General features: G+C 41.0%; 1 protein-coding gene across 1 annotated transcript in view; it reads right to left on the bottom strand.

Moving 5' to 3' along the window:
* Positions 1-2,490: 2,490 nt before the first annotated feature.
* Positions 2,491-25,971, bottom strand: part of WDR19 (WD repeat domain 19) — an 83,694-nt gene continuing 60,213 nt past the window's right edge. The window contains exons 28-37 of the mRNA XM_065877156.1: positions 25,761-25,829; positions 21,529-21,606; positions 19,317-19,413; positions 18,545-18,669; positions 15,797-15,878; positions 13,864-14,014; positions 12,110-12,233; positions 11,290-11,366; positions 10,843-10,967; positions 2,491-2,805 (exon numbers count right to left, since the gene is read on the bottom strand). Coding sequence (XP_065733228.1) covers positions 10,856-10,967; positions 11,290-11,366; positions 12,110-12,233; positions 13,864-14,014; positions 15,797-15,878; positions 18,545-18,669; positions 19,317-19,413; positions 21,529-21,606; positions 25,761-25,829 — 915 coding nt within the window. The 3' untranslated portion in view covers positions 2,491-2,805; positions 10,843-10,855. The remainder of the gene's footprint in view (positions 2,806-10,842; positions 10,968-11,289; positions 11,367-12,109; positions 12,234-13,863; positions 14,015-15,796; positions 15,879-18,544; positions 18,670-19,316; positions 19,414-21,528; positions 21,607-25,760; positions 25,830-25,971) is intronic.

Below are 25,971 nucleotides of genomic sequence, written 5' to 3' on the forward strand. Positions count from 1 at the left end.
GTCACCACCTAGAACTGGGTATTCTTTGTACATTGTCAAATATCTTGCAAAATAGAAATTAGAAATAAAAATGTTTCACATGATACATGTACAAATTCTTAAGATTGTCATCTTGTACAGTAGGATACTATGTTGGTATATTTTTTCCTTATTAATTTGCAAATGATTGGATACAAAAGCTAACTATATTCCTACTGACCTGTTCTGTGAAACATAACTTTGGCAGTTGAAGAGTCAGAACTCTAATTCCCAAGTTCATTACCCCTATGTGTGTCAACCACACCTCTGCTGTGAATAGAATTTCGTGGAGAGGGCTCTTTGTTATTATTAGAGGGTATTGTGGCTGCAGAAAGATTGTCAGACATTCCTAGCCTTCCAGAGTTTCAACTCATTACTTTAAAACCAGTAGGGCCTAGGCTGGGTCAAACTCTTATCCTCACTCTGATTTGGGACTAAATGAACACTGGCTTTTGTTTACTTTGTCCCTGAGGGATCCAGTTCTGTCCTGACAGATTCCACAAACACTACTGGAACTTTAGATTGTACCTGTAACTGTGCTTGTTGACGGGCCTGAGGCTGTGGAACTAGTCTGGAATTTGGGTGCCTAGCAGTTTTTAAAATCTTGTTAGTAAATGCTCAAGGGTATGTGCTACTTCTGCAAGGTATGTGCTAAAAGGAATGTAAAATCAGGATTCTGTTCCCTGCCTTTAAGGAACTGATAGTCTTGTTCGGGAGGCCAGACGAAGTTCTTGAGACATTTAAAATGTATTTACCAGTGTGAAAAATGTCTTTCATGTAGATTAAGTTCATTATGGGAATAAAATATTGCCTTAAGCCTTTGCCTACTAAACCACGTCCCTCTCTTTGTTAAAAGCCCTGCTTGAAACTTCTGCTTCAGTGAAGATTTTCTTTTTAATTAATTAATCAATTTTTGCTGTGTTGGGTCTTCGTTTCTGTGCGAGGGCTTTCTCTAGTTATGGCAAGCGGCGGCCGCTCTTCATCGCAGTGCGCAGGCCTCTCATGATCGCGGCCTTTCTTGTTGCGGAGCACACGTTCCAGACGCACAGGCTCAGTAGTTGTGGCTCACGGGCCCAGATGCTTCGCGGCATATGGGATCCTCGCAGACCAGGGCTTGAACCTGTGTCCTCTGCATTAGCAGGCAGATTCTCAACCACTGCGCCACCAGGGAAGCCCAGTGAAGATTTTCTTGATTGACGACTGCCTCACCTCACCAGCGGGGTGAGCATAAATTTCTTATGCATATTTTTCCATTTCTATTGCTTTTTGATATGCAAGTCATATCTGCCTACTTGCTCTGTGCTTTCCAGGAAAGGGACTATTATCTCCTTGCAGCCAGAACAACAGATAGTGTCCTTTACTTGTTCATTATGATTTGGAGCAACCAGTAAATCCTTATTGGAGCCACTGGATGCCACACATCATCCTTGCAGCATAAAACTGTATACTTGCTTTCTTTGCGATCCATTGAGTCTTGGCCATTTGGTAGTTTATAACAAACTACTACTTTATTACTAATACTACTTCATCCTTCGTTTTTTAAGTTTTGTCAGTGTATTATTCACAGCAACATTATTGGGCCTCTTGAAGTTGTTAATAAGGAGCACATAGTTATGTGTACTAGGAGGAGTATCTTCCTAAATAAGTTCTGGTACAATTATGCTCATTAGTGAATGTCTGAGGCCCATAACTAACTCCCAAAATATAATGTGCTTACCCTTACAGATCCCAAGTGCCTATGGCTCTTATTATTCCTGTAACCTTACAACATCCCTCAAGTGATAACACAAGACAAAGGGACCACGGGTGGGGTTAATGATAATGACTTGTATCACTTAGGAAGGCCAGAGCCTCTAGCCAGCCTTTGGGAAGGAAAAGCATAAAGCTGGAGGCATGCATATGGATACCTGGATGCTGTAAAACTTTATTGGCACTTTGGGTTCTACCCTAGGCTCGTAGGTACCTCTGTAATGCTCAGAATGCTGGTGGCTGTACTGTAAAATCATATCATCTGATACATTCAGAGTTAGGCTACATGATTCTGTCAGCTGCTCAGACTTTGATACTTTGGCTTTGGATAGCAAGGAAGCATATACTGATATGTATGGTATTGGGTGTGTGTGACATGGGAAAGGAACCCTCCACCCACCTTGGGGAAGATTCTGAATAATGTACGTCTTCAGGGGAAGTCAAATGATTTAATTCTGTGACAGGAATTCCATACTATGTAGCATAATGACTCAAGAAACATGAGCTTATAGTTTCATTCTTTAAAAATGCTGATTTTACTGATTTTTGACGTTTTTATTCTCAGACTGATTCTTTCTGCTAAATAGCCTTGGTTTGTGTAAGCCTCTCACTTCAAACTTCCCAACACTGTTAATATCTGTGCTGCCCAAACTTCACAGTATGGTTTAAAGCTACCTTCCTTTATTTCTTTTGCTGTCTTTAAATCTGGGAAAACATTACAAATATCTAATCAATAAGTTTATTTTAAAGGAGGTATTTCAAAATAGAAAAGATATCAAAATGCTGAATATTTACAGTTATGTCATAGGTTACTATTAACAGTCTAGAGCATAGAATATGTAAGACTCAGAAGAGGAAATATACAAAGTATGAACAGCATGTTCTATGTCACTGTTTCCCACTCTGCAGAAGTTGAAAGTGGTGACCTGGAGAGGTGACCTTTTTTTTTCTGTATTCGGGAAGGACCATCTTGAAATCTGCCAGGGGTAGAAACACAGCCTCCTGTGGAAAAATGGTATCTTCTCAGGACCATAATACCTAGAAAGGACAAAAAAATAAAAAACAAAACCCCATATGCTTTTAGAAGGGTTTCAAGTAACTACTAGCATTTAGTAATAAAGCCAAGCATAATAAAGAAGATTTTTTTGCTCATTTCTGGAATGTGGAGCAGGATCAGTACGTTCAAGTAAGAAATTCCCAGTCTGTAATCGAGTGTCAGTCCTGGCTTTTCAACTGACTAGAACTGCATGGGCGAGCTGCTGAACCTCTGTTATAAAGTGAGGATGGTGACAACAGCCACCTTACTGAGAAGAAGGAGAAGGTGCAAAGTTCGTTAGTGCTCAGCAACTCAACCCAAAGAGGCCCATACCAAGACAAGTTACAATTAAACTTCCCGAAGTTAAAGACAAGAAGACAATTTACAAAGCAGCAAAAGAAAACAACTTATGTACAGGGGAAACCGCCCCCCCCCAATAAGACTGTCAGCAGATTCTTTTGGCAGCAACTTTGCAGGCTAGAAGAGAGTGGCCTGATATAGTCAAAGTGCTGAAAGAATAAAACTGCCAACCGAGAATATTCTACCTGGGAAAGCCATCCTTCAAAACTGAAGGAGCGAGGAAGTTTTCCAGGCAAGGAAAAGCTAAAGAGGTTCATCACCACTAGACGGGCCTTACAAGAAATGTTAAAGGGACTTCTTTAAGCCGAAACACAAGGACACTCATTAATAATATGAAAATATATGAAATTATAAATCTCAAAGGTAAATATATAAATTCAGAATAATCTAATGTAACGGTAAGTACTTATAAACCTAGTGTGAAAGTTAAAAGACAAAATAGTAAAAATAATAATTTGTTAATGGATACACAAGATAAAAATATATAAATTGTGACATCACAAACAATGTGGATGGTGAGAGTAAAAATGCATTTGAACTTAAGTTGTTATCAACTTCAAACAGACTGTTGTATTTTATGTAAGTCTCATGGTATCCACAAAGCAAAACCTATGGTAGACAAAAAGGAATCTAAGCATATGACTACAGAAAATTGTCAGATCACAAAAGGAGAAAAAGGATCAAGAAAAGAAGGAACAAAGGAATTACAAAACAGCCAGAAAACAATGAACAAAATGGCAGCAAGTCCCTATCTATCTATCAATAACTACTTTAAATATAATTTATAAATTCTCTGATCAAAAGACAGAATGGATAAAAACCAAGACCCATCTATATGCTGCCTGCAAGAGACTCACTCAGCTTTAAGGACACACAGACCGAAAGTGAAGGAATGGAAAAAGATATTCCATGCTAATGGAAACCAAAAGAAAGCTGGAGTAGCTATACTTAGACAAAATAGATTTTAAAACAGAGACTGTAAGAAGGGACAAAGAGCCATTATATAATGATAAAGGCATCAGTCCACAAGAGGATATAACATTTGTAGATATTTATTATTTACATTAGCAGCACCTAAATATAAGCAAATATTAACATATCTAAAGGGAGAAAGAGCAATACAATAATAGGAGGGGACGTCATTACCCCACTTTCATCAGTGAACAGATTCTCATTTGCCAGAAAACCAATAAGGAAACATTGGTCTTAAATGACATGTTAGACCAGATGGACTTAACGCATTTACAGAACATTCCATCCCAAAGCAGAATACACATTCTTCTCAAGCACACATGGAACATTTCTCCAGGATAGATCATATGTAAGGCCACAAAACAAGTCCTAATAAATTGAGAAGACTGAAATCATATCAAGCATGTTTTCTGACCACAGAAGTATGAAACTACAAATCAGTTACAAGAAGAAAACTGGAAAATTCACAAATACATGGACATTCAAACATGTTGCTCAACAACTGCTGGGTCAAAGAAGAAATCAAAAGAGAAATAAAATACCTGAGACATGAAAATGGAAATAGAGTTGGCCCTCCATATCTGTGGGTTCCATATCCACAGATCCAACCAACCATGGGTCAAAAGATTCAGGAAAAAAAAAAAGTACCAGAAAGTTCCAAAAAGTAAAACTTGAATTTGCTACATGTTGGCAACTACTTACATAGCATTTACATTAAGTAATATAAGTAATCTAGAGATGATTTAAAGTATACGGGAAGATGTGCATAGGTTATATTCAAATACTACACCATTATATATAAAGGACTTGAGCATCCGTGGATGTTGGTATCCACTAGGGATCCTGGAACCAACCCCCCACGAATACTGAGGGACAGCTATACAGCATACCAAATCTTATGGGATGCAACAAAAACAGTTTCTAAGAAGGAAGCTCATAACAATAAACACCTGCATTAAGAAACAAGCAAGATCTCAAATAGCCTAACTTCACACCTTAAGGAACTAGAAAAAGAACAAGCTAAGCCCAAAGTTAGTAGAAGGAAGGAAATCTCAAAGAGCAGAAATAAATGAAATGGAGACTAAAAAGACAATAGAAAAGTTCAATGAAGCTAATAGCTATTTTTTTTTTTTTTTTGCCCAAAAGATAGATAAACAGACAAACCTTTAGCTAGAATCACCAAGAAAAATAGGGGACTCAAAATCAGAAATGAAAGAGGAGATACTACATTCGATACCACAGAAATACAAAAGAGACTACTATGAAATACTATAATGCCAGCAAAATGGACAATCTAGAAGAAATGGATAAATTGCTAGAAACATACAACCTTCTAATACTGAATCATGAAGAAATAGAAAATTAGACCAATTACTATCAAGGAGATTGAATCAGTAATCAAAAACAACCTGACAAACAAAAATCCAGGACCAGATGGCTTCACTGGTTAATACCAATTCTCAAACTTTTCCAAAAAATAGAAGAGGAAACACTTCCAAACTCATTCCATGAGGCCAGCATTACTCTGATACCAAAACCAGACAAAGGAACTACAAGAAAGAAAATTACAGGCCAATATCTCTGATGAACATAGTTGCAAAAACCCTCAACAAAATATTAGCAAACTGAATTCAATAATACATTAAAGGAATCACACACCACAATCAAGTGGGATTTATTGGAGGAATGCAAGGATAGTCCAACATCCAGAAAATCAAGATGATACACCACATTAACAAAATGAAGGATAAAAATCATATGATCATCTTGATACAGAAAAAGCATCTGACAAAATTCAACATCTGCTCATGATAAAAACTTTCACAAAAATGGGTACATACCTCAACATCATAAAGGCCATATAGGACAGACCCACAGCTATCACACTCAATGGTGAAAAGCTGAAAGCTTTTCCTCAAAGATCAGGAATAAGACAAGGATGTCACTCTTGCCTTTAGGCAAGAAAAAGAAATAAAAGGCATTCAGATAGGAAAGGAATAAGTTAAACTGTCACTATTTGCAGATGACATATTATATATAGGGAACCCTGAAGACCACCAAAAAAGCTGTTAGAATAATAAATTCAGCAAAATTGCAGGATACAAAATCAATATACAAAAATCTGTTGTATCTAATAATCAACTATCAGAAAGAAATTAAGAAAACGATCTTATTTACAATTGCATCAAAAAGAATACAATACCTAGGAATGAATTTAACCAAGGAGGTGAAAGACTTGTGCACTGAAAAATTATAAGACACTGATGAAAGAAACTGAAAATATAAATGGAAAGATTTTCTATATTTATGAATTGGAAGAATTAATATTGTTATAGTGTCCACACTACCCAAAGCAATCTACAGATTCAATGCAATTCCTATCAATTTCCAATGGCATTTTTCACAGAAATAGAACAAACAATCCTCATGTTTGTATGGAATGACAAAGACACTGGACAGCCAAAAAGCAATGTTGAGAAAGAACAAAGCTGGAAGCACCACACTTCCTGATTTCAAACTATATTATGCAGCTATAGTAATCAAAACAGTATGGTATCGGTATAAAAACCAACACACAGATTAATGGAACAGAATAGAGAGCCCAGAAATAAACCTGTGCATATATGGTCAATTTATGACAAAGAAGCCAAGAATATACAACGGGGAAAGGCAGTCTCTTAAATAAATGGTATTGGGGAAACTGGACAGCCACATGCAAAAGAATGAAACTGGATCACTATCTTACACCATACACAAAAATTAACTCAAAATGGATTAAAGTCTTGAACATAAGGCCTGACAACATAAAACTCTTAGACAAAACCATAGGGAGTAAGCTCCTTGACATTGGTCTTGGCAATGTATTTTTGTATGTGACACCAAAAGCAAAGGCAACAAAGCAAATATAAACAAGACTACATCGATCTAAAAAGTTTCCATCAACAAAATGAAAAGGCAACCTATGGAATGGGAGAAATATTTGCAAATCATATATCTGATAATTTGGGTTAATATACAAAATATATAAAGAACTCATACAACTCAATAGAAAAAAAAATCCAATCAAAAAAGTGGGCAAACGCTCTGAATAGACATTTTTCCAAAGAAAACATACATATGGTCAATACGTAAATGAAAAGGTGCTCAGCATCACATATCAGGGAAATGCAGATCAAAACCACGATGAGATATCACCTCACACCTGTTAGAGTGGCAACTGTCAAAATGACAAGAAATAACAAGTCTTGGCAAGGATATGGAGAAAAGGTATCCATCGTGCACTGTTGGTGGGCATGTAAATTGATGCAGCCATTATGGAAAACACTACAGAGATTCCTCAAAAAGTTAAAAATAGAACTACCATATGTTCCAGCAATTCTACTTCTGTGTATTTAGCTGAAGGAAACAAAATCACTATCTTGAAAAGGTATCTGCACCCCAGTGTTCATTACAGCATTATTTACAATAGCCAAGACATGGAAATGACCTAAGTGTCCACTAATACTGGATAAAGAAAATGGCACTGGATAAAGAATATGTGGTACATATGTATACATGTGTATATACATATAAAGAAGAAGGAAATACTGCCATTTGCAACAACATGGATGGACCTTGAGGACATTTTGCTAAATGAAATAAGAGAAAGACAGATACTGTATGATCTCACATGTTTAATTTTTAAAAAACCCCCACTGAACTCATAGATACAGAACAATTTGTTGGTTGCCAGAGGGTGGGGGTGGGCAGAATGAAGGTGGTTGATAGGTATAAAATTCCAGTTACAAGTAAGTCCTGGGGATGTAATATACAGCATGGCGATCATAGTTAACAACGCTGTATACTTGGAAGTTGCTAAGAGAATAGGTGTTAAAAGTTCTCAATTAAAAAAAAAATTGTAACTGTGTGGTGATGGATGTTAACTAAATTACTGTGGTAATCATTTCACAGTATAAACATATATCAAATCATGTTGTACACCTAAAACTAATACAAGGTGATAATTATACCTCAAAAAAAGTTGTGAAATATTAAATGTATATTGTTTTAAGATGCTAAATATGTGATATTATGTGGCAACAGAAAAATAAACATATCCCAATAGTAATTTGAGTAAGATTTTAAAACAGAATTTGACAAGCTGATTCTAAAATTTTAGAGAGAAATGGAGAGAAGTAAGAGTAGTCAAAACAGCCTTGGTGGGGGCTTCCCTGGTGGCGCAGTGGTTGAGAGTCCACCTGCTGATGCAGGGGACACAGGTTTGTGTCCCGGTCCGGGAAGATCCCACATGCCACGGATCGGCTGGGCTCGTGAGCCATGGCCACTGGGCCTGCGCGTCCGGAGCCTGTGCTCCACAACGGGAGAGGCCACAACAGTGAGAGGCCCGCGTACCGGGGGGAAAAAAAAAAAAAAGTCTTGGAAAAAAATGACAAAGTTGTAGGATCCACAATACCTGGCTTTAAGATACACTATAACGTCACAGTAATGAAGACAGTATAGTATAAAAATAGGGGACAAATAGAGCAATGGAAAAGAAGAGAGGGTCCAGAAGTAGACCCATATTTAAAACCCAGCTGATTTTCAACAAAGGCATGAAAGCAAGTTCAATGAGGAAAGCAAAGACTTTTCAACAAATGGTGTTGGAAGACTGGATATCTACTTGAGAGGGAAAAGAATCTCAATCCCCACCTCATACTGTAAACAAAAATAACTTCAAGATGGATCACAGACCCAGAGCTTCTAGAAGAAAACATAGGTGAATATGCTCCTGACTTTTGAGGAGGCAAAGATTTTCTTAGACACAGAAAGTAATAAAAGTAATAATAAAATGAAACACTGATAAATTATAATTCATCGGAATAAAAATCTGCTCATCAAAAGACCATTAAGACATATGTATAACTGATTCACTTTGCTGTACACCTGAAACAAACACAACATTGTATTGATAAATCAACTATATTCCAAAAAAAAAGACCATTAAGAAAAAGAAGTGGGAAGCCACAGAGTGGGAGAAAATATCGGCAAAATAAATCTGACTAAGATTTAGATCTAGAATATACAAATAGCCTTTATAACAATAATAATAAGACAATACCCAGTAATAATAGGAAAGGAACAGTCTTTTCAATCAATGGTGCTGAGACACCTGGTCATCCACACACAAAAGGAAATTGGGTCCCTACCTCACATCATACACAAAAATTAAATGGATCAAAGACATTAAGTATAAGAGCAGCAACTATAGAACTCTTAGAATGAAACGTAAGTGTCAATCTTTGTGACGCTGGGTTAAGCAGTGGTTTCTTAGACATGAACACCAAGAACACAAGCGGGCAAAGGAAAAAAAATAAATTGGACTTCATCAAAATAATAAAAACTTTTGTACATCAAAGGATGCTATGAAGAAAGTAAAAAAATACTTCCACAGAATAGGATATTTGAACGTCATGTATCTGATAGAGGACTTGTACCTAGAATATATTAAGGATTCTTACAACTCGATAAAAAGACAAAATACCCAGTGAAAAAAATGGGTAAAGGACTTGAAGACAGTTCTATAAAGAAGATATACAAATGGCCGACAAGCACGTGAAAAGATGCTCAACATCGTTACCATTAGGGAAATGCACATCAAAACCACAATGCGATACTACTTCACACCTACTAGGATGGTTATAATCAAGCATGCAGACAACAGCAAGTGTTGGTGAGGATATGGGAAAACTAGAACCCTTGGGTGCTGCTGGCAGGAATGTGAGAGACTGCAGGTGCTACAGAAAGCAGTTTGGAGTCCAAGGAACAGCCAAGAGGCCAGTGGGGCTGCAGCATAGGGAGCAGAGGAGGAGGCTGGGGCAGTTCATGTCGAGTCTTTTAGGCTCTTTATTTTTGCAGGTGCAATAAAAAGTCCCCCTGAGGAAGGGAACCAGATACACTGGAGGGGGACTGAGAGGACTTGCCCATGGACTGGGGGATTGTTGGTGTCCACGTTTCCATCCTGATCAGATGGTAGGATGGAGCTGCTGTTTACTGATGGAGTGAAGATTGCAAGAACAGGTTTCGTGTGAAAACCTAGGGTTCCGTTTTAACTATGTTTAGTGCTGTGTCAGGGACTAATCTTACTTTTTCCTTTTAATTAAAGAATCTTAAAGAGTTTCTGGCAGGGGCTTTTGGCTTTCCACCTGGAGACTCCGTTTTCCTGCCCCCCCTTGCAGTATGTGTGGCCCTATGAGTAAACTGTTGCCAATGGAGTGAGAGTGGAAGGGGTATTGTGCTGCTTCCATGCAACAAAAATGACACTTGGAAAGAAAAAGAAATGGGGATTTTTCAAGCCTCTGGAAGCAAAAATTTTTACAATATGTTCTCCTGAATTATAGAACTCAAAAACCCCACTGTTAATAGCTAGCTACAGTTTTAGTGGACTGGTTAAAAAGAAGCCCATGTGATTTGATATTATACGTTTTGGTTGGAATCCATGATGCTGCTTGGCCAAATAACCTTTGTCACCATGGAGACTGTACAACCTGCGTTTTAGCTTTTTTTTTAAAGTACATCAAAGGTTTGTTTCAAATCTGACAAGTTTTGTTCGTTCAAATCTGACAAGTTACATGATACACAAAAAGAAGCCAATGGCAAAACACACTGTAAAGCTGTGTCCACCCCGTGGATCTCGTGCCCTGGGAAGGTAAGTGGATGGTCTGACTTACCTGCACATGCCACTCACTGTTCCACTTCTGTCCGCAGGTACTGGGTACAGTCTGAGATTTTTTTCAGCTGAGCAAAGTTTAATCTTTCTGAACACATAGGACATGTGCTTTCAGTGTTTAACATGCTGTTTGGAGAGGGAAAGACAGAGTAGATTAAATATTCCTTTACTTTTGGGTTATCGTGATGTGAAAACCAACTGTTCCTTTCTACTTCTTAGTACATGTTCATCATGAGACTTAAGAATTAGGAATATTCAGTCTCATGCAAAATCCCCTTTAAGGAAAATGTTCTCAAAGATCACAGAAGGTTCTTCCAAGAAGACAATTTGAGTCTTTAGAGATTTTTAAGAACATGAACAAATAAAGAGACCTCAGTATAAAAGTGGTTGAATAAAAGGCCTATTATTCGATAAATCTGTATGGCTGAGTGAAATGATGTGCACTTACATCTTGAATTCTGAAAACAGTGCAGGGAAGTCGCAATGTGGACACACCGTCCAATCATCCTTTAACATATGTCGACCCTGGAAACAGTACGTTGAAGAATAAAATTCATCTTTATTTTTAAAACTCCCCCCGTTATTCAATTATAATACGTGGTTACAGTTAAAAGCCAGACAGACCTCTAAATTATGAAATTATTGATATTTCACATTGGTGGGTAATTAGAAATGGCATCAGGACTAAAGTCAAATTTATCAGCTTCACGTATAAAGAGAATAATCGTCAATATTGTGACACTACCTAGATTTATTTTCCTTTAAATTAAAGCTTACGTTAGCCTAGTGATGAACAAATAATCTGATATTTAAAAATTTTCTAATAATAGGTCTTAATATTAAAGTGTACAATAAAAGCCATCACTTATTAAGTGCTACAGCATGCCGGGAATTGTACTAAGGCTTTAAACATGTCCTCTCGTCAACCTGCAGTTTACCTCAATAGGCAGGTACCGTTAACTGATGGACCTAGCAAGGTAAAAGCAAATCGCACCAGGTTATGCAACCAGTAAGTGGCAGAAAGATGATCTAAGCCTAGGACCATCTGATCCCCAAGTGTGTGCTCTCCTGCCCCACAGTGCCTTCCTGATACTCACTTAGGTTATTATGTGCCTTGAATATAACTTTCAACTTTGTTGACCATGAAATTGTGTGCTAAATGTTGCAGGAAATTTGAGGGATAAGATTATTTCAGAAGTGATGAAAGTACTGACACACAACAAGTATTCAAATGGGCTATAGATATATATGCAAAGAAAGAAACTTACTGTTGCAATGCAATATGGGATGTTATTTTTACATCCAGGACAGAGGAGTTCACACTCTGAGAGAAGAAATTCGCAGAATGGACATGGGGTTGTGGCCTCTTCTGTCTCGGATGTATCGGGTCTCCTGTGAGGAAGAATCACATGAAATGCACCTACTTCTTCGTAGTCAGACTCTGAGACTAGAGATACACGCTCCAGCCCACGGAGGAGGGAGAGGAATGAGGACTGCCCAGGCTAGCACTCCACGGCCACCTCTGGGAGCTCGAGTTCACAGCACATTATGTGGGAGAGGACACGGGTGGGTCTGGCTGTCTCGTGTCTTCCTTGCCACTGCAGTAGTGAGCTTGCTGCCTCTGTCTTTCCCTTTGTGTACTGAAGTCGTGAAGGCTGTCCAGGGCTGTACGGCACAACCTTCTGCGGCAGTGGCACTGCTCTAATTCTGCGCTCTCCAGTACGGCGGCCGTGAGCCACGTGGGGCTCAGAGCACTTGGACAGTGTGAGGAGCCAAGTTTTACATTTTATTCACTTTTAATTAATTTAAATTTAAATAGCCACATGCAGCCAGCAGATACCGTATTAGACCTCATAGCTAAGAGTACTCTTGCGCGGGGAGAGAATAACCAGTGCCTCTTCAAGCTGGCACCTAGACTGGTGTGGCACGAAACTGGGGGATAATTGTGCTCTAGCTTTTTCTCCCCACCTCACTCTTCCTGATGGCAGGTGTGTTGGGTCAGACTGATTTGGTCTGAAGCTACTTAGGCTTATCAGCTTTGAAAAAAAAAAAGGGAGTGTTCCGTGTAGCCCCTATCCAGGTTAGAGTTCTCTGCCATGAGCCCAGCTAACAATAAGTAGTATTTGCTTCCCTTTGCCGTTACTGGTGCAGCCATCTCCCTTGGCTGAGATGAGAGAGTTCTGGGTCAAGATTCAGGTACACCTGAGTTCCCTGGTCAAAATGGGACTAACAGGTACCCCAGATGTCATCGCTATGAACAAGTGGTAGTACAGAACTACTACAGGATTGCAGGTAATTTTTCCTTTTGTAAAGATGAGTGCTGCTTTCTCCTAGTTTTCCTGTTGAAAACTAGGCTTTCTGAAGTGAGGATATGCCTTATGTGCCTTTGGAGCGACACAGGATTTTGAAATGAAGTCTCTTGGCAATAGGCGGTATCATTACCAAGTTTCTTACACTGAGAAATACCCACTCTTTGCGGCAGACACGCTGTTCGCTGCCTCCCTAATAGCCATCTTTTCCTTCTTCCTTGCCAAGAGAACGTGGTTTTCACTCAGCAGTATGCTTTTCAGCTAGAGGAATCCACGCGGCTGAGTAGTGAGATGTAAATGCAAGTCCTGGGGGTGGTGTCCTTCCTAACTAAAAAGGCAAAAGACCTTTTCATCTTTTAATTTCCCTCCTTCTTTCTGCGTTGAATGGGGTACATGATGTCACCCCACCATGACAACCACCACTGTGCAGCCATGAGGGGGAAACCTGTGTGCTCTGGATGGTAAAGCCAAAAGGCAGAGGGATCGGTCCTTGGTGACATCGGGACACGGCACCACCAGCCCTGGGCTACGATGCCTTGTGCGTGAGTCACATAAATCAGATAAAGCCATCGTTGGGTTTCCAGGTGCTGGTAGCTGAGTACAATCCTAATTGCTACCCCCAATCTGTGTTCTTGTTGAGCCCACATAATAGCAGCTGCGTTCTGAAAGATACGCTTGTCAAATGCGATTAGATGGTAGAAACAGCCGCCTACCTGACCATTGCCTCGATCTTCTTTTTGTATTTGACATCTATCTTGTTGCGGTACTCGGGCCTCATCAACATGGCTGCAAAGCTGAAGGCAGAGTTCTTCAGGCCGGCCCTGTGACACTCGATCACGGTAGATGTCAGGATCGGCACGATGTCTGCAATGCAAACGGAGGAGCAGAAAGAAAGAGCACGTTGCCTCTACTGGCGTGATGCCAGGATTGCACCTCTCTAAATTTGCTTTTTTTGACAAAGAACCAGAAGTGGACTGTTTAACGTGGAAAGGGCACGGCAGTGGAGTCAGGTAACTGCTCACCACAATGTCTTTCCCCTGATTATACTGTGTTTTGCCTGTAACACCAGGACCCACACTCCCTTGAGGTAAACCTTTTGCGTGCGTCCTTCCCCGCCTCTCAGAGAGTTTTGCATTTGACAGGACTGCTGATGAATGGGTGGGGAGATTAACAATTTCATGCACTAACCTCTCTGCGTGCACCTGTTTCTTCAGGACAGATACCTAAAAGTCAAATCACTGGCTCAAAGAACGTGACTTTAAAGAACAAATACTCCTAGCACAAATTGCCAAACCGCTTTCTAGAAAGGCCACAACAATGTCCATTCCATTCCGCCAGCAGTCATGAGAATGCCTGTCCTATCACACCCGTTGCCAGCATGGTGTACAATTATTTTAGTCTTTTTTATGTAACAAAAAAGAACACATTTAGAGAACAGGGGTTGGTGAATTATGACCTGTGAGCTAAATCTGGCCCTCTGTTTCTGTATGGCCCATTTGCTAAGAAAGACTTACATTTTTAAACGACTGGAAAAAAAATCAAAAGGAGAAGAATATTTTGCGACATGTGAAAGGTTTATGAGGTTCAAATTTTAGTGTCCAAAAGAATAAAGTTCTGTTGGAACACAGCCACGCTCATCCATTTATGTATGGGTCACGCCGAAACGGCAGAGTTGAATAGTTGCAACAGAGACCACGTGGCCCACAAAAGCCCCGAACATTCGACATCTGCCCCTTTACAGCAAACGTTTGTTGACCCCGTCATGGAATGTGACAAAATCTAATCACTGAAAAATGTTATAATGACAAGTCTTTTAGAATACTGGGACCTTTTTCAGAGGCAATGGTCTACAGTGGTTGAGAACACAGAGTCAGACTTGCTGGCTGACAGTATGGTCTTGGGCAAGTGTTACCTCACTTCTTTTGCCCCAGTTTGCTTATCTGTAAAATAGGGAAAATAACAATAGGCCACTTGTGTGCAATCTTGAGACTGTATTCCTTAGAAGGATCTGCCTGAAACTGGTATCTGGGAACTTGGATTTTGGGAGAGTTCCTGCCATTTCCAGAACTGGGAAGAGTGGCTGCCTGTGCCTGACCTTTTTGTACAAACAATAGGGTTTATGCGGAACACCTGCTTTCTGGGAGTCTGAAAATTTAGTACATGCTAAGCACGGGGTGCTGACGTGGCCAGCTCCCCAAGACCACCCCTGGGTACCAAGTCTCTCACAAGCACCCTGGTAGACACCACCTTCCACGTGCTGCCTGGAGGTGCTGAGTGTGTCCAGTGCGACTTTACTGGGGCAGGGGGGAGTGGTGGCAGGGGGGCTGTGGACGCTTGCCCCTGACCTCCGGCCCCCCACCCCCTGCACCTTTCCCCTCTGCCGATTTTGCTTTGTATCCTTTCCCTGTAATAAATCTTAGCTTTAGCACTACTGTATGTTGAGTTATGTGAATCCCCCTCGTGAATTTTCACGCCTGGGGGTGGTCTTGGGGACGGACGCCGGTTACACCACTTCATGGGGTTGCTGTGAGGATTAAATGAGTTATACTACGTATAGAGAAGAGCGGCTGGCAGAGTCCGTGAGGATGATCTTGGCGTGCTACAGTCGGGCAGACATGGGGACAACAGGCTCCTCTCAGTACTCACGTGACGGAAATTTGCTGATGTTGTTGGCCACCCGGATAAGCATACGTGCCCCTTTCATATGATCTCCATTTTTAACGTGAATCTGAAATAAATGATAAATTTTACTCTTCTTAGAGACTTTGATTAACCCTAATCCATGTTTCATTCACCCAAATAAACAACTCCTTGATTGTGACCCTGAACGGGTGGTCACGGGCTCCTTGCAGCCTTACTTTAATGCCACTTGGGGTTTCTCTCTTACTTATCCTCCTTCCAGCAGCTGCTACCTGGCCCCCTGGCCTCACTGGCCTCACCCCTACTCTACACTCAGCTTTTTACTTTGCCTGAGACCACTCAACATGAGTTCAAATCCTTGGTCCATCTCTTACTGGCCATGATGGGGGGACTAACAAGTTGTTGTGAGACCTGAAAGCTGAGTTATGAGTTAGGCAGGAGAAAGGATGAGTTGTTACAGGAGGAGGGCGCTGCCTGTGTAAGGGAAGGGGCAACGATGGTTGGAGGGGCCTGAGCTTAGGTAAGTACGAGTGGGATCTGTGATGAAAGGAGGGGGTCCACTTAGGATGACATGAGGCTGGGGAGTCGGCAGGGCCAGACCACAATGTCACTGCTGTCGTCCAGTGAGAGGAGGCGGTCCAGAGGGCAGGCAGTGGGAATGGAGAGAAGTAGACAGACGAGGAGTCAGAACTGATGATATCTGGTGAGAAGGTGAAGGGTGAGTACAGAATAACTCCCAGGCATAACATCCATCCGGTCTAAGCACGTGGATGATGGTATAATTTACTGAGCACTGCAATGTAATTCATAAATATTAACTGAATCTAAAGTCACCCTCCACTGACTCCCTGGGTCTCAGACTACCCGGCTCAGCCACCCATGTGCAAAGGCCCCAGGCTGTCCTTCAGCCAAAGTCCCTGTCTCAGCTCTGGGGAGGAAGCATCCACCAAAGCCAAGTCTCCATTTCCCCTGAAATGTGGCTGACTTTCTCCAGTCCTTTGTTGTCAAAGAGGGCTGTGACATTTTTACATCAATTCTTATTTGATAAGGTCTAATAGTTTCCCTTTTGATACCACAAGCAGTTAAAAATCTTGAAAATATCTGGTGCTTGAATAAGAGACTAGAGCAGAGGGGAAGTCACACGGGTGCTCTTCGGTGGAAGGGGAAGAGGATGTCTGGTCCAGTGGAAGTGATGGGCCAGCTCTTGGGGCCGGAGGAAAAGAAAAAGACTCGAGAACCATCCCTATGGCTTTTAGTGGAAGAAAGCCCTGGTCCTGGAGGGCTTCTTACAGCAATCCTTATTTTTGTTCCATCTTCCACTAACTTGTTTCTATCCTCCCCTCCACCCCTAAAGGCTGGATTCTGTGCCCCAGCACATTGGCACCAGCACTGATGTATGAAGCTGAGAAAGTCCTCCCTCCCCCTTTCTATTCCTTTCTGTACGAGAGAAGGGACCCCATGCGGCTCCGAAGGGAAATGTACTCCTGGTGGTGCAAGCTGGAATTCTAAGTTTTCTCTTACAATCAGGACTATAGACCTATGGGGCCTAAAATGGTAGCCACTAGTCACATGTGGCTAGTTAAATAAAAATTAAGATTATATAAAATTTAAAGTTCAGTTGATCAGTTGCACTATCTGTATTTCAAGTGCTCCACAGCCAGGCTAGTGGATACAGAACACTTCTAGCACTGCAGAAAGTTCTATTGGGCGGTGCTGTTATGGACCATAATAAGGATCTAAGCCATTCATAACATGATTGCTGTAACCTAGAAAGCTTCAAGATTGCATAAGCTCTTGTGGTCTGGCCTGAAAACCGACTTAGCATTAATATGGAAAGATGTACTTTGACATAAATGAAAATTTGGAAAAGTAAGTTGGCATCTACCTGTATTTTTACAAAGATATGTGTCTGTATATAACTATGTGTGTGTGTATATACATATATATACACACACACATATAACATTTATGTAAATTATAAATAGAAGTATTTTAGCTTTGCATGTTCTATTTTGTTTTTATTGAAAATCACTGATTAAAAAATACCAGTGATTTTTATGGACATAAATATATTCCTAATGTAAGAAAAAAGGGTGCACACATGTATTTTAGAAATATGGAGGATATATACAACACAGTGTTAACAATTGTTATATCTGGTGATGGATTTAAAGGGGGCAAGTTATTTTTTCATTATACTTTTCTATATTCTTTAAATTTTCTCATTGAATATCTATTTTATATTCAGATGAAAATTAAATAGTATTAAAACACAGTGGAATTATATAAAACCCACCATCCTAGAATAAATAAACTCAGGAAGCTCTGGTTAAACAAAAATGTTTTCCGTAAATCTTTTTTTGACCAAGTAATACATTTATATGCTTCAAAATCAAAACAGTATAAAAAGATATACTATATGGAGAAACCTGTTCTCCCTCTTCTCCCGACTGGGTTTGGTGCCACGCCTCCTCTGCCCCACGCCTTGATCCCTTTAGGAAACTATGTTTCCTAGACTTTTTTTAAAAGTATATTTCTAATCTTATTTGCTATGAAAACATAGATATATATTTCTGCCTTTGGGTACACAAAAAGCAGCATATTGTATAATTATTCTGTATCTTGCTTTTTCGGTTAATGCTACAGAGATCTAGGAAATGGCTCTAGTCCAATGGAGAGGTGCCCAGAACAAAAGCCCTTCAGGTGATTAGCGCACCTGGCAGACTGTGTCCCCAGTCACTCAAAGGGCCTCACCTTCACTAGTATGTAACTGTGCAGAATCATGAGGTTGGTGGCCATTTCAGAGGGAATTTTGATCTTCTGAGATTTAAGTTCTGCATACATGCTGAAGAGAACGTCATGTGCATTCCGATAGTTTCCTTGAAAAGAGGTGGTAAGATGACATTACTGCAAAGGATGAAATCTGAGGACTTTCTATGGGCCACCATTTTACAGGTGGATTTTGTTAATCATCTTATTAAGTTACTAAGTAATAAAGAATGACATTTAATTCCATATTTTCCAAAATTGTATTCCATATTTATGAACAACTAAAAGAATCAGCTTGTCAGACTAATTCTGACTTGTTCAATGAGTATGTACAGAGCATAGACATGAACAGACCCATTCTAGAGATTCTATAAACAGTCCCTGTGTGTTATAAAGAACTAGGTCAATAAGAATACCACATCGTCTTCCACCTTGTAATATGTTTTATATTGTTAAGGCCAAACACCTGGGATGGAAAGAAAGGGTAGTGAAAGTGCAGGGGGGTCTGTGGGCTGGAGAGGTCAGAGAAGCCGTCGTCCAGGAGACAGAACTGTGAGGAGGAGAGGAACTAGCACCGAACGTGGGAAGGCTTCAGTGGGGCTGTTCTGTGCTGGTGAATGATTTTACTTCCCAGAAATGGTCACCCGCCTAGCCTTCTGGGCTCAAAGCAATCCTAGATTGGAAATGGACAGAGAAGGGACTGGAGCTGGCTTCTACTACTTGTTTGGGGAGAAAAGCATGCCTACTGGGGACCTACCTGCAGACTGCTCTTCCCTGGCAATGATGATGGCAGTCCGGGCGGCTTCTCGGTACTGCTTCAGGGCCATGTACAAGCGGAACAGGTACTTGGCATCCTGACATACAAGCCGTTAGAGAAACATCACTTTCTGCATTTGCTAAAGGGAGAAATATCTAAAATTTTGCATTTCTGTTAGAATCACGTTCACTTTCCAGTAACTGAGGGTTGAAATTTTTTTTTTTTTTTTAAAGAAGATGTTGGGGGTAGGAGTTTATTAATTAATTTATTTATTTTTGCTGTGTTGCGTCTTCGTTTCTGTGCGAGGGCTTTCTCTAGTTGTGGCAAGCGGGGGCCACTCTTCATCGCGGTGCGCAGGCCTCTCACTATGGCGGCCTCTCTTGTTGTGGAGCACAGGCTCCAGACGCGCAGGCTCAGTAGTTGTGGCTCACAGGCCTAATTGCTCCGCGGCATGTGGGATCCTCCCAGACCAGGGCTCGAACCCGTGTCCCCTGCATTAGCAGGCAGATTCTCAACCACTGTGCCACCAGGGAAGCCCCCAATTTTTTTTTTTTTTTTAAAGCCAACAAATAAAGAATTATTTATTGGGCTTCCCTGGTGGCACAGTGGTTGGGGGTCCGCCTCCCGATGCGGGGGGCGCAGGTTCATGCCCCGGTCCAGGAGGATCCCACATGCTGCGGATTGGCTGGGCCTGTTGGCCATGGCCGCTGAGCCTGCGCGTCCGTCCGGAGCCTGTGCTCCGCAATGGGAGAGGCCGCAGTGGTGGGAGGCCCGCGTACCGCAAGAAAACAAACAAAAAAAGAATTATTTATCAAGTATTTATTCAGGGTTTAATATGTGCCAGGTAAGTATTCGAAGTATCCTTAGAAGTAATAACTCGGTTAAATCCTCATAGCCTCCCTGGGAGGAAGGTGCGATTTTGTACTAATTTCACTGAAGAGAAACTGAAACACAACAGCACCTCTCCAGAGCCAGGATCTGAAGCACAGTGGTCTGGCTTCAGAGTCTGCGTGCTAACCCTAGTCCATAGAGTTCTCTCTCATGTGCTTCAAACGGAAAGGTGCTCTTACACAATGTAGCAACTTCGCAGAATTTCAAAACTTTTTACACCTCTATGAATTTCTCTGGCCTATAAAATTTTCTTTGGCCCATTTTCCATTTCTGTGTTAACTCTAAACAATTTCACATACTTGATGCTGGTGTGCTGATTATTAGAATAAGTGGACATAAGGTGAGGTGATTCGGCACAGTTTAAGGGCCTGTGCCCTTTGGCAGATTAACTTAGCCTCCCTGGGTCTCAGTGTCTTTATCTGTGAAATACAGAAAACGGACTCAGGGATCAGGATGGCTACAGTCCTCTCCAGCTATGACATTCCAGCACCTTGTATCCAAATCACTTACAACTGACCCTTGAACAATGCTGGGGTTAGGGGACGCCGACCTCCACGCAGTTGAAAATCAGTGTTTAATTTATAGTCACCCTTCTGTATCTGCAGTTCCTCTGTATCCTCGGATTCAATCAACCTGAGATTGGGTAGTACTATAGCATTTACTATTGAAAAACATCTGCGTGTAAGCGGACCTGTGCAGTTCACACCCGTGTCGTTCAAGGGCCAACTGTACGCGAGTTTCCTTCACAAGCAGATCCCCTTAAAACACCAAAGCAAAAGTGAAGAAAAAGGCTCTGGGGCATTCTGAAAGGAGTCTGTCCTCCTTAGGACTGAGAGAAGACCAACTTCTGCACAAAATCCAAGAGTCACCTATTTCGAAAACGTGTTCTTAATGATTTATTTCTATTTTATATTTTCAGTGAGTTATTTTTACGGCAAATAGGATTTTTATTAAGTCCCCAAATTTCTGAAATATGAACAAAGTACACTGATTTTTAGGGATTAGTGCTAACTCATGGTTTTAGTAATCATTTTTATAGTTCCTAGAATAAAACTCTATAACATTTGAGAAAAATTGTGGGTGGTGAGGATTCTTACCCAGAAGGGCGTGGCTATTTCACAGGGGGCAATGCCAATTCCAAAGAGTGAATGTACACAATATCTAAAATGCAGGGTCTGTCTAGATGACCTAAAGCTGCACCCAGAAAGAAAATTTTTTACATCTATGATGCAAAAGCCATAATAGATAAAAATAGGGCAGAATAAAGTAAAACCATAACTAAGATACTTGAGAATCTCAGTGGCGAAAACACTTTTAGTACCTTAGGCATGCCATCACTCTCCCCCATAAGGTGGTCTATCAGTTGACTGGTCAGCAGTTCATCTTTGGCCTGACCAACCTGTTTAGGAAGAGAAAGAAACAATATAAGTCCAGCATCTTAAACTTAGGAAGGGGTGGTCATGGTCGGCGGGGTGGCGGGGGGAGGACAAATAATCTACTGAGGAGATGAAATTTAAAAATTGTGTAAAAATACCTATAATCAAGTGCCTGAAACATGATGTAAGCTCAGGGTATGTCTTCATTCATTTGTAGAGTCTCCATTAATAAAAACCATCCTTACAAGCTATAGCTTTTCTAAGTTGCCGTATCAAAATACTGTGGTATTTTTTTTACACACAGAGAGAATGTACTTCTTGGATGTTTCAATAAAAACTTTCTTAAGTGACTGTGACATGGAGAGAATGCCATCTTGAGCACAGGAACTGGGCCTTATACAATATACCTCCAAGTGCCTCATCTCCAGCAGCTCCCTGAGAAAAGGCACCTGCATATGGCTACATGTAATTTAAAGTAGAAATAAAAGTATGGCCAGAGGGTCCCAGAAGAGGGCAGGCAGCTGGAAATGTGGGGTGGAGTTCTGGAGAGGACTTTGGCCTGGAAATCTGGATTTGAGAGTCATCTCCATAAAGCTCAGACTTAAATCACTGCCGTGTTGATCAGGAAAATTATTTATCAAATTGGAGGACGGAAATGTATTAGATTTAGATAGTAGGAATAGTTACTGACAAGATTAGGAGGCTTAAGAGTCTTGTGTCTATAAAAAAGAGGTGAGCCAAGAACCCAGCTGGAGCTCAGCCAAGGAGAAGGAACACTGAACAGTGCAGTCACATTAGCGATACAGTGAGAAAAGCTACCAGAAAAGAAAGGAAACTCATTAGGGACAGAGCAACATGTTGGCCTAGCTTGCCACCCCTCCGGGAAAGTGTAAGGAAAGGTTCGGAATTTCATTGTGCAGGAGAGGAAGGATGAGATCAGCTGACTTGAGCACAGAAGAGGTCGCCGTGAACCTGTGGGGGACAGAGGCTCTCAGGCTGCAGAATTTCTGCACGCTCCACTGACCGTGGTTGTCACCGGTGTAGGAAAGCTAAGCTTTGACCAATCTGTTGCCTCTGCTCTCGCCACTGCTCTAAGGAAGGAAGAGAAGGTAGAGCTCATCACCTCGATGGCTTTTGTGCGTGGCTTTGGGTGAAGAAGCCCGTACGGAGAAATGGTTAAAGCAAGGGCTTTGGGGTCAGCCTGCCTGAGGTCAAAAGATAACCTGTGTGATCCAGAGCAGGTCACTCTTGGGACCTCAAAGAGGATAAAAACAATACCTAACTCACAGAATTGTTGTAAGCGTTAAATAAGTTAATACACATAAAGAGCTTGGACTGGTGCCAAACAGGCAGTGTTGCCAGCTAAAGCAAACAAAAAATATAAGATGCCCAGTTAAGTTTGAATTTCAGGGACTTGAGCACACCCAAGACATTAGGATAGATGGAAAGGGGAGCCAGCAGGGAACAGATGTGGCCACTCAGAATTAAAGTAAAAAGAAGGGTGGAGACAGAATGCTGAGGACACTTCCACTGATGGGGAGAGGAGCCAGAGAAGGAGGCTGAGAAGGGACCATCTGAGGAGTACCTGGAGAGCAGAGAAGCAGTGTTCTAAGGGAGTAAGAAGTTCGAGAAAGATGCGCTGTAATAGCGTAAAATGCTGCCATAACATGGGGTAGGGTGCAGGCTGAGAAGGGACGTCCATATTTAGCAAGGATGAGATCAGTGGGGACCTTTTAGAGAAGGTTTACAGAGGGGTTGAAGGCAGAAGCTGACTGCAAGGTGAGCAGGCCCCCCACAAAGCTAACCGTCGGATGCTGTACAGACCCATCTTTCCCATCCCTATCGTGGGTTCTCTCAGGTGATGATTCCCAACTAGGGGTCTATTACTGCCCCCCTTCTCCAACACACACACCAAGAAGGTATTTCAGAACTCTGAGGTGTAGAGGATGGGGGTGGGGTGAGTGAAACATGAACATTTTAAAGATGTTCTCAAATGATTAAGGGCTATGCCTTCTGGTTGAGAATCAGCAGGTACCAGTGCACAGGCTGTGAGAAAATGCATGTTACAAGTAAAGGTGATTTATTTTTTTCAGGGGAGGTGTCTCAAGGTGGAAAGAAGATAAAGGGATAAAGGAATGGGAAGGAAACTAATATCCCCTGCACAGTAGTTTCAATAAATATTGAGTGTCCACAATGTGCTAAACACTCTATAAAGAGATGGGCCTTTGACCTTGAGGAACTACTAATCTGAAGGGGGTTAACTTTAGCAGTAAGTAAGGTTCAGAGTACTTACAGGATTCCAAGGAGGGTGAAATTTCATCCAGAGGACAGTTCAGGAAAACTTTACAGGGAGTGGCGTGTGAAGTGGGTCCTGCATGTTGGGTAGGAGGCAGGGGTGCAGGAGGGAGGGCGTCCTAGGTGTGGGTGACAGCAAGAGCGAAGGAGCAATATCAAGAAATTATTGTTGGGGGGCTTCCCTGGTGGCGCAGTGGTTGAGAGTCTGCCTGCCGATGCAGGGGACACGGGTTCGTGCCCCGGTCCGGGAGGATCCCGCGTGCCGTGGAGCGGCTGGGCCTGTGGGCTGTGGCCGCTGGGCCTGCGCGTCCGGAGCCTGTGCTCCGCAACGGGAGAGGCCACAAAAGTGAGAGACCCGCGTACGGCAAAAAAAGAAGAAGAAATTATTGTTGGAGAAACTGGAATCCCAATACATTGTTGCTGGGAATTTAAAGTGGTGTAGCTGCTTTGGGAAACAGTTTGGCAGTTACTCAAAATGTTAAACATAGACTTAACATGTGGCCTAGCAGTTCTGCTCCTAGTTATATACCCAAGAGAAATGAAAACACATGTCCACACAAAAACTTGTACACAAATGTTCACAGCAGCATTATTCATAATAGCCCCAAAGTGGAAACAACCCAAATGTGTATCAACTGATGAATGGATAAATGCAGCGTGTACACATGCAATTAAATATTATTAGGCTTTAAGAGGAATAAAGTACTGATACATGTTACAACAATGCATCTATCTGATGAAACGACTTGTATCCAGAATATATAATACAGTCCTACAAATCAGTAAGAATGAGATGATACAATTAAAAATTAGAAAAAAGATTTGAACAGAACTTATAAAAGAGGATATTTGAATGGCTAATAAACACATGAAAAAATGCTCACTTTCATTATTCTTTTGAAAAATGAACTAAAACCATACGAGATACCACTGCACATCTATCAGAATAGTTACAATGAAATAGACTAAGTGCTGGTGAAGATGGGAGGCAACTACATTCTTTTACATTGTTGGTAGAGTGAAACTGGTACAACTACTTTGAAAAAATGTTTGGCAGTACCTACTATTGCTGAAGATATATATGCTCTGTGACCTAATAATTCTATTCATGGATATATACCCAATAAAACTGAGGGCTTATTTATGTACACAAAAAGACATGAACAGCATTATGGCAACTTTATTCATAATATGCCCAAACTGAGACAACCTAAATGTCCATTAACAGAATAATGGGTAAAGAAATTGTGACAGTCATATGGTGGAATACTACACAGCAATGAATAAGGATGAACGATTGCTACACATGATAACACAGATGCTTTCGCTTACTTAATGCTGACTGAAAGAAATTGGACACAAAAGAGAACATGTGTATGATTTCATTTACATGAAATCCATAAACATGTAAAATCTTTAAGAATAGAAGTCAGAATTGTGGTTACCCCTGGTGGGGAACACTGATTGGGAGGCAGCAGTGGGCCTTCTGGGCCCAGCTTGATCTGGATGGGGGTTACACAGGTGTACACAGATTTTATTTGAAAAAACTAATTGAGTTGCATATTTAAGATTCGTGCATTTTACTGTATGCAAGTTACACCTAAAAGAAAATGCAAAGGTTCTTATCTTTTAGAGATAGATTTTGTATCCACAAACGAAATGATATGATGTCTGTGATTTGCTTTAAAATAATATAGGGAAAGAGGGTGGAGGTATGAATAAAATACGACTGGCCATGTGCGGACAGCTGTTGAAATCAGATGATGGGTATCTGGGGGGTTGTTACGCTGTTTGGTCTACTTTTGTAAATGTTTGGAAATTTCCTCAAAAAGTTAAAAAAATAATTAGCATTCATGAAAGTTTCATTCCAGAGTTAACTTACAGTTTCAATTGCCATTTCTATTGCTGCATTGTCTTCTGAGCTTGGACATTTCAGCAAGTGTTTAAGTGCCTGAAATGAGAATTGAATAGAAATTAAAAATTTTCAGACTGCTTTCACATTGGGAAGAACAAAGTTTTCACACAAACAAAGTAATCACAGTTTGTGAAGGTATCTTCATCTTAACCAGGAGCTTGCACAGTGCTGAGTCTTA

This window comes from Phocoena phocoena, chromosome 5 (genome assembly GCF_963924675.1).
Source record: "Phocoena phocoena chromosome 5, mPhoPho1.1, whole genome shotgun sequence".
Classification (NCBI taxonomy): Eukaryota; Metazoa; Chordata; class Mammalia; order Artiodactyla; family Phocoenidae; genus Phocoena; species Phocoena phocoena.